This window comes from Molossus molossus, unplaced genomic scaffold (assembly GCF_014108415.1).
Source record: "Molossus molossus isolate mMolMol1 unplaced genomic scaffold, mMolMol1.p scaffold_m16_p_7, whole genome shotgun sequence".
NCBI lineage: Eukaryota > Metazoa > Chordata > Mammalia > Chiroptera > Molossidae > Molossus > Molossus molossus.
This window is the reverse complement of record NW_023425401.1, coordinates 54,209,591-54,227,576: the sequence shown is the minus strand read 5'-3', so window position 1 is coordinate 54,227,576 and position 17,986 is coordinate 54,209,591. Positions and strand designations below refer to the sequence as shown.

General features: G+C 39.3%; 1 protein-coding gene across 1 annotated transcript in view; it reads left to right on the top strand.

Moving 5' to 3' along the window:
• The window catches only part of FBXL13 (F-box and leucine rich repeat protein 13), a 308,215-nt gene that overhangs the window by 76,027 nt on the left and 214,202 nt on the right, over positions 1–17,986 (top strand). Inside the window, exons 7-8 of the mRNA XM_036246460.1 lie at positions 7,288–7,383; positions 11,781–11,913. Of these exons, the coding sequence (XP_036102353.1) occupies positions 7,288–7,383; positions 11,781–11,913 (229 nt within the window). The remainder of the gene's footprint in view (positions 1–7,287; positions 7,384–11,780; positions 11,914–17,986) is intronic.

Genomic DNA, 17,986 nt, shown 5'->3' with positions numbered 1-17,986 from the left:
GAGAAACAGAGCATAACTGGCTGAGTAAATGGTTACTTAAAGGAGTGCAGAAACATTGTATGCAGAGATGCAGACAGAGATATCCTGCCTTGGGGCAGGAGATGGCAGAGCAGATTTTTGCAAAATGGATGCCATGCAGTCTCCCACAATGCTTGATATAATTTCAATCTTCTTGAACTTGTAGAGACTTAGTTTGTGCCCTAACATGTGGTCTATCTTTGAGAATGTCCCATGTGCACTTGAGAAGATTGTGAATTCTGTAGTTTTGGGGTGAAGTTCGCTGTAGATATCTATTAAATCCATTTGGTCTAGTGCTTCTTTTAGAGTCTCTGTTTCCTTGCTAATTTTTTGTCTAGAGGATCTATCTAGTGATGTCAGTGGGGTGTTGAAGTCCCCTGTTATGATTATATTGCTATCGATTTCTCCTTTGAAGTCCTCCAGAAGTTTTTTAATATATTTTGGTGCTCCTATATTGGGTGCATATATGTTTATCAAGGTTATATCTTCCTGTTGGATAGATCCTTTCAATATTATGTAGTGGCCTTCTTTGTCTCTAATTATGGCCTTCATTCTGAAATCTATTTTATCAGATATGAGTATTGCTATCCCAGCTTTTTTTTCTTTTCCGTTTGCTTGGAAGATTTTTTTTCCATCCCTTCACTTTCAATCTATGTGAGTCTTTTGTTGTGAGGTGGGTCTCTTGTAAACAACATATAGATGAGTCATGATTTCTTATCCCATCAGCCACTCTGTGTCTGTTTATGGGAGCATTCAGTCCATTTACTTTTAATCTGATTATTGATATGTACTTATTTATTGCCATTTTTGTTTAGTGTGGTTCTATTTTTCTTCCTATTTCTCCTGCTTGCTGATTACAGCAGTCCTTTTAACATTTCTTGCAGTGCTGGTTTGGTGCTAATGTATTCCCTTAGCCTTTTTTTTGTTTTGGAAGCTCTTTATTTGTCCTTCTATTTTGAATGATAGCCTTGCTGGGTAGAGTAGTTTTGGATTCAGATCCTTGTTTTTCATGACCTTGATTACTTCATGCCATTCCCTTCTGGCCTGTAGTGTTTCTTGTGAGAAGTCAGCTGAGAGCCTTATGGGGTTTCCTTTGTAGGTAACCTGTTGCTTATCTCTTGCTGCTTTTAGGATTCTCTCTTTGTCTTTAATTTTTGGCATTTTAATTAGTATGTGTCTTGGTGTGGGCCTGTTTGGGTTCTTCTTACTTGGGGCTCTCTGTGCTTCTTGAACTTGAATGCCTCCTTCCGTCACCAAATTAGGGAAATTTTCTGTCACTATTTCTTCAACTATATTCTCTAACCCTTGCTTATTTTATTCTTCTTCAGGGACTCCTATGATGCGAATATTATTCAATTTCCAGTTGTCCCACAGTTCTCTTAAGCTGTCTTCCTGTTTTTTTTTTTTGTTTGTTTTTTTTTATCCTCACCCGAGGACATTTTTCCATTTTTTTTTGTACAGATAGAGTGGGAGGAAGAGAGAGGAAGGGAGAGAGAGACAGAAAGATCGACGTGAAGGGACACATCGAGTGGCTGCCACCCGCACGACCAACCAGGGCCGGGGACAAACTGCAACCGAAGTACATGCCCTTAGCGGGAACTGAACCCGGGTCTCTCCGGACCGCAGGCCGACGCTCTAACCGCTGAGCCAAACCGGCCAGGGCAGTCTTCCTGTTTTTTAATAGTTTTTTCCTTTTGGTTTTCTTATTGGTTGATTTTTTCTAGCCTGTCTTCTAATTCACTGATCCGGTCCTCAGCTTCCTCTACTCTGCATTTTAGACCTTCCAATGTGTTATTAATTTCTGATATGTCATTCTTCATTTCTTCCTGTTGGTTTTTAATTTCCAACTGGTTGATTTTCAACATTTCTATGTCTTTACTCAAGGTGCTCATATCCTTACACATGCTGTTGAGCTTCCTCAACATCATGGCTCTAAATTCTAGTTCTGGTAACTTGCTTAACTGAACCTCATTTATCTCATCTTCCGTAGAGGTCTCATGTTCTTTCATTTGGCTTTTGTTTTTGTTTTTCACCATTTTGGCTATCACAGTGAGCTTTGGAGTCTGCCAAATTTTCCCTGTGGGTGTTGGTGTTCTGCTCTTTGTGTTTCCCTCTCCTGGGTTTGGATGAGCCAGGGAGGACCCACTTTAAACACCACCTTCTAGTCTTAGCTTTTATGGATAGTGTTGCTAGCCCAGGGAATGGTAGCTATCCTCTAGCTTTTTTTTTTTTTCCTGGAGGCTGTTAATAGAGGTCACCTGAAGACCCTTAGTTTTTGAGTTGCCTGAAAAACTCCCTCAAGTACTCAGTGTAAGAGGATTTCCCGAGGGTGGGGCAGCTGCTGGTTGTTAATGGGCCTCAATTAGCATTTCAAGGCCACCAGGTGGGATTGAATCTCTGAGGTAGGGGCCTCAGCCTTGCCTCTCTCCAGTGCCCTGGGAAGGAATAAAATGACCACAGTCTTGCGTGGCTGCACTCGGCGAAAGCTCTTAGCACCTTCCAAAACCCGAGTGTTCCCACACAGTTCCAGTCCAGTCTGCCCTCCCTCTGCTGAAGCCCAAGGTGAGTGGCTGCTGCCTATTTAGCCTCTGTCTAGACTCTGTGTCGTGGAGCTGCCTGGGACTTTTAACCCAAGAGCGCTGCTTCCAGCCAAGGGTGGCCACGGCTGTGGCACCATCAGAGGGTTTTGCACTCAGCAGAAGCCCCAGGACTGAGCCGCGGTAGCGGGACACTGCCGGGGTGGCAGCACCTTCCAGCAGAGTCCCCTGGTCCTAGCGAGTCTGTGTGGCACCAGCCAAGGGCTTAGCACGCAGAATTCGCAGGAGTCAGCCTGGGTAGCAGTGTCCTGCTGAGTCCCCTGGTCGGAGCCAGTCCTTGCCAGCCTGTGCGGCACCAGCTGACGGCTTCGCAGGCAGTAGAGTTCACAGGATTCAGGCGGGGTCACAGCGGAGGTGTTAGCAGCAACTTCCGCTGCCACTGAGTTCCCTGGCCCCAGCAAGTCCGTGGTACCAGTGGAGGGCTTGGGAGGCAACAGAGTTCCCAGGACCCAGGCAGGGTCGCAGCGGAGGCTTTAGCAGCTACTTCCCGCTGTCAAATTCCCTGGCCCCAGTGAGTCCGTTCGTGGCACCAGCCGGGGGCTTGGCAGGCAGCAGAGTTCGTAGGACTCAGGCAGGGTCTCAGCAGAGGCGTTAGCAGTAACTTCCCGACACCGAGTTCCCCGGTCCCCGCCCAGGCCGCTGCGGACCGTGGGCTCCTTGCCCCCTCTCGTGTCCTCACAAGCCTATCAGGATTGAGTCAGTGTCCCTGGTTATGTGGTCCTCCAAGGTGTCTTTTGGTTGCCCCTTCCTGAAGATTTGCCTTTATTTTCATTGTGAATCCAATTTGGTCCTGGGAGATGGGCTGTGTAGCTCCATTCACTCCGCCACCATTTTTTCTTCTCCCTGAATTGTTTTCTTTAACTATTATGTAGTGACCCTCTTTGTCAGATAAGCTTTTAAAATCCACCTAAAATACTATACTAAACAAGGTGTACAAAAATAAAAATAAACATAATAGCTATATTAATATCAGAGGGAAAACATTAAAGGAAGAACATTATTAGGGATAGTCTTTGTCTTCTAACCAGTGAATTTGTAAAAATTTATTGTTACTGAATATACTTGGATTTATTTTTCTCATCTCATTTTATACTATATATCCTTCTTTATATGGGCTTACTTTTTCTTTTTTTCTGCCTTTATTCACTGAGTTCTAAAACCTACCTCCTGCCCTGGCTGGTTTGGCTCAGTGGTTGAACCTGCGGACCAGAGAGTCCTGGGTTCAGTTCCCACTAGGGGCACGTACCCCCCAAAATAAATAAATAAAATAAAATAAGATCTACCCCCTGCCCAGCCAGTGTGGCTCAGTGGTTGAGCATCGACCCATGCACCAAGAGGCCACTGGTTCAATTCCAGGTCAGGCACATGCCCAGGTTATGGGCAAGATCCCCAGTGGGGGGCATGCAGGAGATGGCCAATTGATGTTCTTTCTCATGGATGTTTCCATCTGCCTCTTCCCCTCCCTTCCTCTGTCTCTAAAAATCAATAAAGAAAAAAATTTTTAATTTACTCCTTTATCCCCATTTTCATGTTTTAGAAGATATACATTCTATTTCTACTATTTCAGTGTTTTCTCTTAAATATTTTTGGCATGTGCCTTTACCTTAATAAAGCTTAAAGTAAATTAATATCTGTTTTTTCTTCCTGAATAATTACCAGAATTTAGAATACTCTCTAGTTTTAGAATATCAGTATCATCTAGTGTTTTGTTCCACTTTGTTTTGTACCCCACCTCAGTCATTATTATTATACTTTTGTATAGGTCAATAACTTATGCTTTTTAGTTTCTTTTCCTATCATTACTATTTCCATATTACTTCTTTCTTCTGATTCTAGTGTCCTTTAGAAGTTCTTTTGTGAAGGGTCTATTAGAAGCAAACTCTCTCAATCATTCTTGAAGTATCTTTACTGAGTTGTTATTTACTTGCATGTGGTATCTGAGATTGACAAATATTTTCTGCTTTCTGCCTTCTGTGGTGTCTAAGTGGCATTTTTTAGTAGGTAATCTGTCTCTGGTTGCATTTAAGACTTCCCTTTGATTATGCCCTTTTACAATTTCACTATAATGCCATGGTGTCTTTTGATTTTTCTGTTGGGATTTCTTGAACTTCTTGAAACTAATTGTTGCTTTTCATCAGTTCTAGAACATTTATATCTATGGTGTTCTGAATTTTGCTTTGACTCCATTCTCTGTTCTCTACTCCTGGAAGTCCCATAAAGATATGTAGAATGCTGGACCTTTTTGTGTTATAAACATGTGTCTCATAACCGCCTTTGTATATTCCATCTCTTTCTCTCTCTATGCTTATTTGTTACAGAAGAATTGCATGGATTGCCTTTCTCCATTGCTAGTGAGAGTGGGCTTCTTGCGGTGCTGCTGGAATAAGTACTTCCAGAGGCCCCCACAGGAGGATGAGATGTGGTAGAAAGCTTTATTTGTGTAGAATTACATCACTGGATTTGCCAAATCCTATTTCTCTTAAACCAGTCCTGGAAGAAGTGTAGCTGGGTATTCAATAGAGCTAGAAGAAAGGCCAGTGTCCAAAGTTTCTGTTCCATGGTGGAGCTGGGTCCCTTGTAGCATCAGGCTATTCACAGTCCATTAGTCCATGTTTGGGGTCCACATGGCTGTGGGCCATGTGGGTAAGTCCAGGGTATGAGAGCCCTGCAAGCCAGGAATCAGGCACGAGCAGTAAGAGCAAGAGAGGAAACTTCCTTGTTTAGGGGTTTAAATATCAAGTCTTCTCATAGCTGCAGTGGCCATGCCTATTCTGGCCTGTTTCTAGGTTCCCTATGTCACTCAGACTTTACTGGGCATGCTTCTATTTGGCCTTTCCTCTGCTTCTTTCTGGTTAATTAGCAACTGGATTAATTACAATGATATTATTATTATTATCTGTAATTTCTTTCAATACTTATTTCAGTTTGGTAATTCTCTTACCAGTTAGTTTTCAACTGCTATATCTTTACCATTGCGTTTTTTTATTTCAATCACTGTATATTTAATTCCCATGAATTTTATTTGGTTCCTTTATAAATCTGCCCAGTCTTTTTTCAAAAACAGCTTTTCTCAAGAATTTAAATTTTTTGCATGTATTTTTCACCTTCATGTTTTTATAATTACTATCTGACAATTTTATTAATAAAGTTATTGTTTTTATGTTGTTGTATATTGTTGGATTTATTTTCCCTTCATGTGTTTTGTAATTTTTATTGAGAGCTTATTTCCTTAGGGCTTAATCTGTGGAAATTCTATAAGGCTCAGTCTGAGGATGTGTCTCTTTAGAGAGAGTGGTATTATTTCTACCAAACGTCTCACAGTTACTACCAACCTGGAAGCTGTTTGCATGTTAATGTATCAAATCCAATTATAATGGTAATACAATCAAATTGGATTCCACAAATAATTAAAAATTCAAATCCCAATTGACATGATAGCCGGTTTGTTACAAATTTGTTGAGAATCTCTTTTAAATCCAAGGCAAGTTATCTTAATTTTTCTGTTGCTATTAGATAGGTGTTATTTTATTATTTTTGTTTAAATATCTCTCATAATCCTGGATTTCTCTCTCTCTCTCATTCAGTTATTACTCCCAGCTTTGTACAACCCCTTTTCTGTCCCTTCATGGCCAGTACAATCTGAACCTGTTTGTTATGGAAAACAGCAACCATCCCCACTGCTTCCCCATCTCAGCAACTACAGCATGAACACCTTACTATGGGTCCAGGTTTACAAAGATTGAGGTCCTGGAATTTTCCCTACTTTTTTGAAAACCCAGTTATGTTTTTTAAAATTACGTTTGTTTTAGAGAGTAGAAAAGTGTCAAGGATTTAGGGATGGGGGAATAGGGAGAGGTTGGTAAAAGGATACAAACTTTCAGCTATAAGACGAATAAAGTCTGAGGATCTAATGTAAAACATGGTGACTGTAGTTGATAACACTGTATTGTATAATTGAAATTTGCTAAGAGCACAGAACTTAAATATTCTCTCTTTCATACACACACAAAGATAAATACCTGAAGTGATAGATGAATTAATTAGATGGGGGAAATCCTTTTATAATGTATATGTATATCAAATTATAATGTACACTTTAAATATCTTACAATTTTGTATGTCAGCTATACCTCAATAAAGCTGCATTTAAAAAAAAAATAAAGAAATATTTTAAAAATATTTATTTACTATGTACTGATGTTTTGTTTCAAGAGGATTTCCAAGTTTTCTCACCTACTATTTTTTACCAAAAATAGAAGCTAAGGTGGGTTTTATGATCTTTCCCAGGAATCTTATAACTTTAGAAAGAATGCAGTTCAATTCAACAAACTGTTATTGAATGCCTTCTATATACCAGCCACCATTTAGAAATCACTCATTTTCTAGAAGGATGTTATTTTCGCTCAGAAAATAAATATGCTTGTCTTTCTCATCATCCTCTGCAACCATCAGTTAAAAAGGTTACAGTATATCAAAGGCATCAACAGGTAAGTTATGGTACTTGAGATAAAATTCCTATCTTCAAATAAAGTTCCAGCACTTAATTCCCTGCTTCTACAATATATAGACTGCATTGTCATTATTAATAGCAAAAAAAAAAAAAAGGTAAGTTGAAGCGTTATATCAAAATTTATATTTCTCAAAATTATATATTTCTTTTCTTTGTGTTTAGATTTTCTTCTACCTCAGTTTAAGAGATGTGGTAATATGTAGTCAAGTTTGTCACTCCTGGATGTCAATGACACAAATAAGCTTATTGTGGAATCATGTAAGTAGTCACTACCTGAAGCTATATCTTTACTGTCATGTGCCACTTACCAATGGTGATACGTCCTGAGAAATGCGTTGTTAGGTGATTTTGTCATTGTGTGCACATCATATAGTGCATTTTCACAAACCTAGATGGTACAGCCTACTACCCACCCAGGCTGTATGTTACAGCCTGTTGCTCCTTGGCTATAAGCTTGTGCAGCAGGTTACTGTACAAAACAACACGAGATGAAATCAGGCACAGGAGAAAATGATGCAGTTAAGAGATGTGGTAAACACGAAATTCTGAGGCTGCTGCTTTGCATAACATAGCATACTGTTTTACAGCAAACTTTTTTTTCATAAGTAGAAAGAGTACATTCTAAAATAACTATAAGTAGTATAGTAAATACCTAAATCAGTAATATAGTCATTTATTGTGGGAGACTGTTTGCATGGCATCCATTTTGCTAAAATCTGCTCTGCCATCTCCTGCCCCAAGGCAGGATATCTCTGTATACAATGTTTCTGCATTCCTTTAAGTAACCATTTACTCAGCCAGTTATGCTGTTTATCTTTTGATCCACCCAGGATATTTATGTGATATCTACCTGAAATTGCTTCAGGGTGGTTACCACAAACTTATCGCTTGGCAACAAATGTTCTTGTTTTTCTGCTTCTTTCCCTATATATAGTGTGGATCTCCCCAGAATAAAGGAGACTTGATCAGAGCCCTGTCTTGTCTCCAGTTCTCGTGTCTCTTGTTCCTCCTCATCCTCACTCCCCCTCTAGAGTCCTCGTTGCTCGACCTGCGGGACAGGTCAATTTATTATCAAGTACTGTGTACTGTGCATAATTGTATGTTCTATGCTTTCCCACCACCGGCAGCACAGCAGGTTTGTTTACACCAGCATCAGCACAAACATGTGAACAATGTGTTGTGCTACGATGTGACAACAGCTACATCACTAGGACAGGAATCTTTCAACTCCATTATACTCTTTTTTTTTTTTAATGTGTTTTTATTGCCTGGCTGGTGTGGCTCAGTGGCTGAGCATCGACCCATGCACCAAGAGATCACCGGTTCGATTCCCAGTCAGGGCACATGCCCAGGTTGTGGGTCCAATCCCTAGTAGGGGACATGCAGGAGGCGGCCAGTTGATGTTCTCTCTCATTGATGTTTCTCTCTCTCCCACTCCCTCTTTTTCTAAATCAATATAGAAAAAATATTTTTTAAAATATTTTTTTATTGAATTTTTTTTTTTTAGAGAGAGGAAGGGAGAGAAAGATAGAAACATCAACGTGAGAGAGATACATCAATCGGCTGCCCAGTTCACGCCCCCCACTGGGGATCGAGCCCACAACCTTGGCATGTGCCCTGATCAGAAATCAAACTGGGACCCCTCAGTCCATGGGACGACATTCAATCCACTGAGCCACACAAGCCTGGCTATTATAATCTTATGTGACCACCTTCATACAGTGTGGTCTGCTGTTGACTGAAATATTGTTAAATGGTGCATGACTGCATTCTAATTCTTAAAGGAGAGTGGACTGCTGTCAGCCAAATGTAGTAGTGACTGTCTTCTTTACTGCTCCCCACTGTGTGGCCGCCAAGAGTAGGTATACTTGTTTGTCTTTTGCATAGGCTCAAGCCTGAAGGATGAGATAAGAAGGTTATTTTAAGAGATACATCATTAGCATTTTCTAATTTAAATGGTAGAAATAATTTGAATATTATTTTTGGATTGAAATAAAGTTCTATTGTATTTGTTAGGCTTGCCAATGCCTAATTTAGGATGCTGCAGAAATAAATGGAAACTATTGAAGTAAAGTTCTGAGTGTAGAGCCTGTATGTAAAGAGCATGCAATACATATTAACTATTACTATTCATTCAACAAACATAACAAAGCAGCCCAAAATATGGAGTAAAGGAAAAAAACAACTGAGCATGAAATAGGGCTAAAATACACAACATGGAAACAAAGCTTGTTTGATATTCTTAGTGTGTTTGCATGACACAGCCACGCATACAACCAGGCACTTTCTAATATGCACTTCTAGGTTGGTACCTCTGTACTATTCTTGTCATCATACTGTTTTTGTTTTGTTTGTTTTTTTAATCCTCACCCGAGGACATTTTTCCATCTTTTGTACAGATAGAGTGGGAGGGAGAGAGAGGAAGAGAGAGAGAGAGAGAAACATTGACGTGAAGGGACACATCGAGTGGCTGCCACCCGCACGACCAACCAGGGCCGGGGACAAACTGCAACCGAAGTACGTGCCCTTAGCGGGAACCGAACCCAGGTCTCTCCGGACCGCAGGCCGACGCTCTAACTGCTGAGCCAAACTGGCCAGGGCCATACTGTTTTTGTACTATTCTTGTAACTTAGAACATGCCTGTGTTTCTTATTCCAAAAAGACACTGGAGAGAAGTCTCAGCCAAAACCAGAAAATGAGCATGTATTATGGTTTCTCTATCCTGTTTCATGGATGATACTTTAATTTCAACAACTATGGTCATTTATACCATCAACCAATGTTGCAATGGCAACATTTTCTCTGTTGCCTAAAGTCCAATCAATAGCTGACTACCACTGCACTTTGGTTGCTGATAATTGGAGGACTAATGATATCATGTGCTCAGACTCACCTATGAATAGATGGCCAGGGCCATTCTGCAGAAACTCTTTAAACTAGGAGGAGTCAACAAGATGCCAGGGGCTCTAGTTAGATAAGTCACCTCAACATTTCTATATCCCATCAGAGCACCATTACATTGCTTAGCTGTACTGTTCTACTCTTATCTTTCACAACAATGGCAAGAAGAAAATATGCTTCTGTCTTTGGTAACCCATAATGTCTAACAAATTAACTACTCCTGTCTTAAATTTATTTTTAGTTTAGTTACTCTCAAACTTTAGTATGTATCAGAATCATCTGAAGACATTGTTAAAAGAAATTGCTAGTTGCCATCCCCAGAATCTCAGTAAGTCTGGGGTGGGGCTTGACAATTTTAATTTCTTATTTTATTTTAAATCCTCACCTGAGGATATTTTTCCATTTATCTTCAGATAGAGTGAGAGGAGGAGGAGGAGAAGGGGGAGTGGGAGAGGGGAGAGAGAGGGGGGGGGGGGAGAGAGAGAGAGAGAGAGAGAGAAACATTGATGTGAGAGGGACACATTGACTGGTCCCCCTCCACATGACCCCGACCAGGGCTGGGAATGAATTGCAACCGAGGTATGTGCCTTTGACTGGAATTGAACCCGTGACTCTGGTCCATGGACCGACGTTCTATTGCTGAGCCACACTGACCAGGGTGACAGTTTTAATTTCCAACAGGTTCCTGAGTGATGCTGATGCTGCTGGTCCTAGTACCACACTCTGAAAATCAAAGTAAGATTTAAAGTAAAAAATCTCTTACTTTGTGACAGATTGGGTGTTACTTTTTTCCTTTGGAAAACCTTTAAAGAAGGGAAAAAAATGAATATAAATGGTCTGGAAGAGAAAGATTATGTACAATATTAAGATCAAGACAAATCCTGCAGAAGCCTGACAGAAAAAGCCAGCACTTCTACTCAGAGACCTCACTGGGTAAAGATGGAGATTATATGAGCACATGGCAGGGAAGAACAAAGCCAGGATAGGAAGTTGTTTTTATTATGTTCAGCAAATTTCTCTTTCCACAATTCTGTATTGCCCTTCATCTTCGATTACTTTTTGCCTTTATTTGTGAATGTTCAAATGTGGCACAACTATAACAAGCATTTAGCACTAAGAATTGCTTTGTTCAGAAGGCAAAAAATTGGATGTTCATAAACATTCTTTCAACTGAAAAATACTATCAATACTATGATATCAATGTTATTGTTTATCAACCAGCCCTGGCCATTCAGAACTCACATAAACCTCTGTGCTCTTCAGTTTTACATACAATCAGCCAGGTCCACTGAGGTCATCCTTCCTTTTCTCTAAAATGACCTCCAAGTGATGATTTATGAAAAGATCATTATAAATCACACACTCTTAATTGTTTTTCCCATAGTCAAGGACTCAATATGTAGTCTGTGCTCATAAAACAGGCAGAAATATTACCCCAGGAAGCATTGACAATGAGGTGGGGGGCAGCCTTGGGGCTCACCTGGGTCGATGGGAAGCATACAGGCCGCTCCACGATAACTTACCCAGGTTGGGGTGGATGTGAGCCCACCACCCTCACAGCTGTTGACCTGGGCTACACATTTTGAATCTGTTTTTAATTAAAGCTGAGAATGAGCATGAAAAACAACACCAAAAGTCCCCAAATAAGTGATGTTATAAAGAAATTTTAGTTCTTGATACTTTAAAAATATTTTTAAAGTTTATATTCAAAAGATTTTTTTCAGTTCTTAATATATTTTGTTCATCCTTTTTAGATTGATTTTTCCACAGTAAAAAATGTGATCATGGAAAAATATATAGTGTCTACTCTGCAAAGGTGGCGTCTAAATGTGCTGCGCTTGAATTTTCGTGGTTGTAGTCTCCGACTGAAAACTTTGAGATCTGTCAGTAAGTGTGTTCATCACCACTGTTTTGCTTTCTTGTATTTTAATTAAACAAATATAAAGAAAAGTAAAAATAAAATGGAAACTTAGTTACAGTCTTAGGTTATAAGAATGCCAATTACAAGCATCTAAAAAGCTAATAATTTGGTCAGCTCTTACTGCATTATATACCCTGGGAGTTCTTTGTCTATTCTAATGGATCAGTTTTTTTTTGTCGAGTATTTGTCTATTTATGATTCAGCAATTTATCTCCTAAACAATACACTAGAAGAACATATTCTCATTTAAAAAATTCTAAGAATAGATAGTAAAAGCAATAATTTCCCTCAAATTCATTCACTTACTGAAGGGTACTCAACATTATATTTTTTTATTATCTAAAATATATTTACATATATGCGATGATAAATACACAATTAACATTTTTAACATGAAAGAGAATGTATTATTTTGTATTTTCTTTTTTATCTTAGAAATCTTTTTACATCAATACTTATAGATCTACAAAATTATTTTTAAATACTTAAAGTCATTTTTCATATGATGAATGTACCATAATTTATTTAACTTTTTTCCTATTGAAGGACACTGAAGTTATCTCTAATTTTTTCAAAGCTGCTTTGAATTTTCTTTCTGATATTTATTTTTAACTGTCTTAGTTCAGGCTGTTAAAATAAAACTTCATAGATTTGGTGGCTTATGAACAACAGGAACTTATTGTTCATTGTCTGAAGCTAGAAGTTCAAGATTAGGATGTCAACGTGGTCAGGTTCTGCTGAGGGCCCTCTTCCCATTTGCATTATATCCTCACATGGCAGAGAGAGAGAGAGCTCTTTGAGTTTTCTTGCATAAGGACACTAATCCTATTAATGATTGTTCCATCCTCATGGCCCAATTAGCTGTTGAAGGTCCCACCTCCTATCACACTGGGGGTTAGGATTTTAACATATGAATGACAGGGGTACAACCATTCAGTCCATTTATTAACCCATATGTCTTTTGAAGTGCATAGTTTTACTATCCAGAAACATTTCTGGATATAAAAAATATATGTATATTTCAAAAAGTATGCATCCATATTAATTTCAGATGATGAGAAAGAATCCCCTAAACATGTAAATATCAACCTGAATTAGTCTAAAGCTATTAGTGGGTGAAAGCAAGTTGCAAAATGATATGTATGTGTGTGTGTATAATCTAATACCATTTGTTCACAATTTGAATATATATTACTCAAGTAACTTTATAATTAACTTTATATTTTGAAATAATTTTAATAATATATATATATATTTAAGGACACACACATGACAAAATATAAAAAGCATAGAAAGATGTTGGAGTAGGTTAAAGTAGTACTTGCCTCCTCCCATAACCACATCAAAATTACAACTAAACTACGGAACAGCCATCATTTAGAACTGCCTGAAATCTGGCTGAACAGAAGTCCTACAACTAGGGAATTAAAGAAAAAGCCACAGCCAGATTGGTATGAGGGTCGGAGGGACAGAACGGGTTGGTCCCACACCCACATGTGACGGTTTTTAATTGGGAGGGATATCTTGGCTCTGTAGGTCCCCACTAAGGAGTAAGGGGTCCCAGCCTCACACTAGACCCTCAGCTGGGAAGAGAAGTTCCCATATCTTTAGAGTATAAAAACCAACACGGATTGTGGCTGAGAGATACAGAGGCTTCTGGAGGCCCAGGCAGTTCCTCTTACAGGGCCTGTGCGTGGACTCAGTCCCTCTGAGCTCCAGCATTGGGGCAGCAGCCTTTAAGAACCAGGGACATATGGGGAAAAACGGAATTGTCCAGCATCAGGGCAAGAGCTGGAGGGGTAGTTTTCTCTCAGAAAACAGTGCTGGCAGAGGCCATTGTGCCTTTGCTGAACCCTCCCCACCATAGAACCAACAGGTGGGCACCATATCTGAGACTCCATCAACCTGGCTCACACTGTTCGTCCCATCCTAGTGATTCCCTGAGACCTTTCCCCACACAACTTGCAGCCTCATCCAAGCTGTTTTCAATTGCTTTTTCATGTAAATGGCCTCTCTGGGCTCATGCTTCAGACTTTCCTAAAATCTCTTAAACAAGTAGCAGCTGGCATCATTGTGCCCCATACCTCTCATTAAGTGGCTCCAGGGCTGGCACTAGAGGCAGCCTGCCTTGGTTCAGAGCTTGGCCTCTCCTTGGCACCTCCAAGCCCATCACAAGTAGCAGCCATCTGTAGCTTGTGCCAGGTGGCCTCAGGCAGGGCACAGACAGTGGCTGACTTTACACCACCAGGAGGCCCCAGAGCTCGTTTACCTGGTGGACAGCTTCAGACCACATCAGATTACAACCCTACCACTTCTATTAGTGGAACACTCAAGGGGTAGACTCAGGGAACACTAAGCCCCACTGAAGCAAGTCCTGCTCCATAGGGTTGGCTCCTACACAGCAGCTCTCTCAGTAGTCGCAGCTGATCCTCATAACTGACTGGCCTGGAGGTCAATCTCTCCCAGTGATACCAACAGCAATCAAGGCTCAACTGTAACAGGACAGTGCACACAGCCCACACAGAGGGGCACCTGGAATGCCCAGCTCAGGTGATTGTGGAGGCTGAGCCAGTGGGCCCTACAGGACACCTACTATGTAAGACCACTCTACCAAGTCTGGGAGACATAGGAACACACACAGGGAAGCAGCCAAAATGCAGAGACAAAGAAACAATGTTGCAATGGAAAGAACATGAGAAATCTTTAGAAAGAGAATTAATGAAATGGAAGTAACCAAACTACCAGATACAGATTTCAAAACAATGGTTATAAGGATGCTCAAAGAACTTAGTGAGACCTTTAAGGAACTAAAGGAGATCTCCAAGGAACTTAGTGAGAACGTTAACAACATAAAAAAGTACCAGACAGAAATGAAGGATACACTGACTGAAATGAAGAATAATGCACAGGGAATCAACAGTAGAGTAGAGGATTCCAAGAATCAAATCAATGATTTGGACTATGAGGAAGTAAAAAATACCTGGTCAGAAAAGCAAAAAGAAAAAAGAATCCACAAATATGAAGAGAGTGTAAGGAGTCTTTGGGACAACTTCAGGCATACCAACATTTGCATCATAGGGATGCTGGAAGGAGAAGAGGGGGAACAAGAAATTGAAAACCTATTTGAAAAAAAATATGACAGACAACTTTCCTTACCTGGTGGAGAAAATAGACATACAAGTCTAGGAAGCACAGAGAGTCCCAAACAAGAGGAATCCAGGGAGGCCCACACCAAGACACATAATAATTAAAACACCAAAGTTTAAAGACAGGGGGAGAACCTTAAAAGCAGCAAGGCCAAAGCAGTTAGTTACCTACAAGGGAGCATCCATAAGGCTGTCAGCTGATTTCTCAACAGAAATTTTGCAGACCAGAAGGGAGTGTCAAGAAACATTCAAAATAATGAAAAGCAAAGACCTACAACCCAGCTTACTCTACCCAGCAAAGTTATCATTTAGAATTAAGATAAAGAGCTTCTAAGAAAAGAAAAAGCTAAAGAAGTTTATCACCACCAAACCACTGTTGCAGGAAATATTAAGGGTCTTCTTGAAGAAGAAGAAGAAGAAGAAGAAGAAGAAGAAGAAGAAGAAGAAGAAGAAGAAGAAAGGGTAACAAACATGAGCAATGAAATGGCAATATATATTCATCAATAATTGAATCTAAAAATCAAAGTAAACAAACAAGCAGAACAGAAACCAACTCATAAATATAGAGAACATTTTGATGGTAGCCAGATGGGAGAATGGTGGGGGGATGGGTAAAAAAGGTGAAGGGATTTAGAAGTACAAAATAGTAGTTATAATATAGTCATGGGGGTGTAAAGCATAGGGAATATAGTCAATATTCTAATAACTATGTATGGTGTCAAATGATTATGAGATTTTTGGGGATGATCACCTAATAAGTTTTACAATGTTTAATCACTGGGGTGTACACCTGAAACTAATATAATATTTTATGTCAATTGAAAAATAAAAAATGATTTAAAAAAACATGCATAGGAATGAAAAATTACAACGTAAGATACTGGTTACCTTTGAGTTGGAGAGAGTTGAATGAAATGGCGAAGAGGCTCACAAGGAGTTTCAACTGTATATGTAATTTCTTATTGAAAAAGAAAGAAAATATACCAAATGGATTAATTCTGATTGGTTATTGCTGGTGCTGAAGAAAGGTGTAGTATTTTTATATGATATTATTGTATCTAATCATGCATTAACATCTTAGTTTTTTATTGGCTCATCAAATTGCTTCTTTGGGGTTTGCTAGGTAAACTATTATATCATCTAGAAATATTAACAGTTTTATTTTTATTCATTCCTATTCTTGTATCTTTTTTTCTCAGTTGCAAGCATATGCAGCCATTTTGTCTTGTTCTTGATTTCTTTTATCTTACTTTTAATAAGAATATTATTAATATTATTACATCTGTTAATTTCTGGGATACACCATATATAGGGAAAAAATATTGTTCCCACTTCTACAGTAGCTATGTTCTGCCCATTCTTCATTTAATCTGGTCATGTCTGCCTTAGATTTTTAGAAACTATTAATTTCTGATCTATCAAGACTATTTCTGCTTTGCTTTCCAGGGATCTATCTATCTATCTATTTATCTATCTATCTAATAGATAGGTATAGACATATGACCCGTCCCGCAGGTCGAGCAATGAGGACTCTAGAGGGAGAGTGAGGATGAGGAGGGACAAGAGACATGAGAAATGGAGACAAGACAGGGCTCTGATCAAGTCTCCTTTATTCTGGGGAGTTCCACACTATATATAAGGCAAGAAGCAGAAAAACAAGAACATGTGTTGCCAAGTGATAAGTTTGTGGTAACCACCCCGAAGCAATTTCAGGTAAATATCACGTAAATATCCCGGGTGGAACAAAAGATAAACAGAGCATAACTGGCTGAGTAAATGGTTACTTAAAGGAATGCAGAAACATTGTATACAGAGGTATCCTGCCTTGGGGCAGGAGATGGCAGAGCAGATTATAACAAAATGGATGCCATGCAAACAGTCTCAGACAGACATAGACATAGACATAGACATAGACATAGACATAGACATAGACATAGACATAGACATAGACATAGACATAGACGACATAGACATAGACATAGACATCATAGACATAGACATCATAGACATAGACATCATCGACATCGACATCGACATAGACATAGACATACCCATCAACAAAATTAAAAGATAACCTACTGAATGGGGAGAAATGTTCACCAATGATACATCTGACAAGGAGTAATATCCAAAATATATAAGGAACTTGTGTAACTTAACACCAAAAACAAAACAAAACAAACAAACAAACAAACAGAAATCTGATTAAAAAATAAGCAGAGGATCTGAATAAACATTTCTCCAAAGAGGACATACAGATGGCCAATAGACATATGAAAAGATCCTCAACATTACTAATCATTAGGGAAATGCAAATTAAAACTACAATGAGATGCTACCTCACACCTGTCAGAATGACAATCAAAAATAAACCAAGAAACAATTGTGAGGATGTAGAGAAAAGAGAACTCCCCTGCACTGTTGGTGGGCATATAAACTGGTTTCGCCACCAGGGAAAATAGTAAGGAGGATCATCAAAAAATTAGAAATAGAACTACCAGTTGACCCAGCCATTCCACTTCTGGGTATTTATATGAAGAAAGCCAAAACACTAATTTGAAAAGCTGTATGCATCCCTGTGTTCATTGCAGCACTTTTTATAGTAGCCAAGATATAGAAGCAAGATATAGAAGCAATAAATGTTCATTGATAGATGAATGAATAAAGAAGTGGTACAGTGATTCCAATTGGCAGCAGAGTAAATGGAAGCTACACAGACCATCTCCCAGGACCAAAGTGGAATTACAAAGACAATAGAGACAAATCGTCAGGAAAAAGCAACAGAAAAGCAACTTGGAGGACCATATAACTTTTAGCTTTTAACTTCCATATTACTGCCCTAAACCTCTCAGTCCAAGAAACCAAAACCCATCACTCTTATCATTTAACCTTT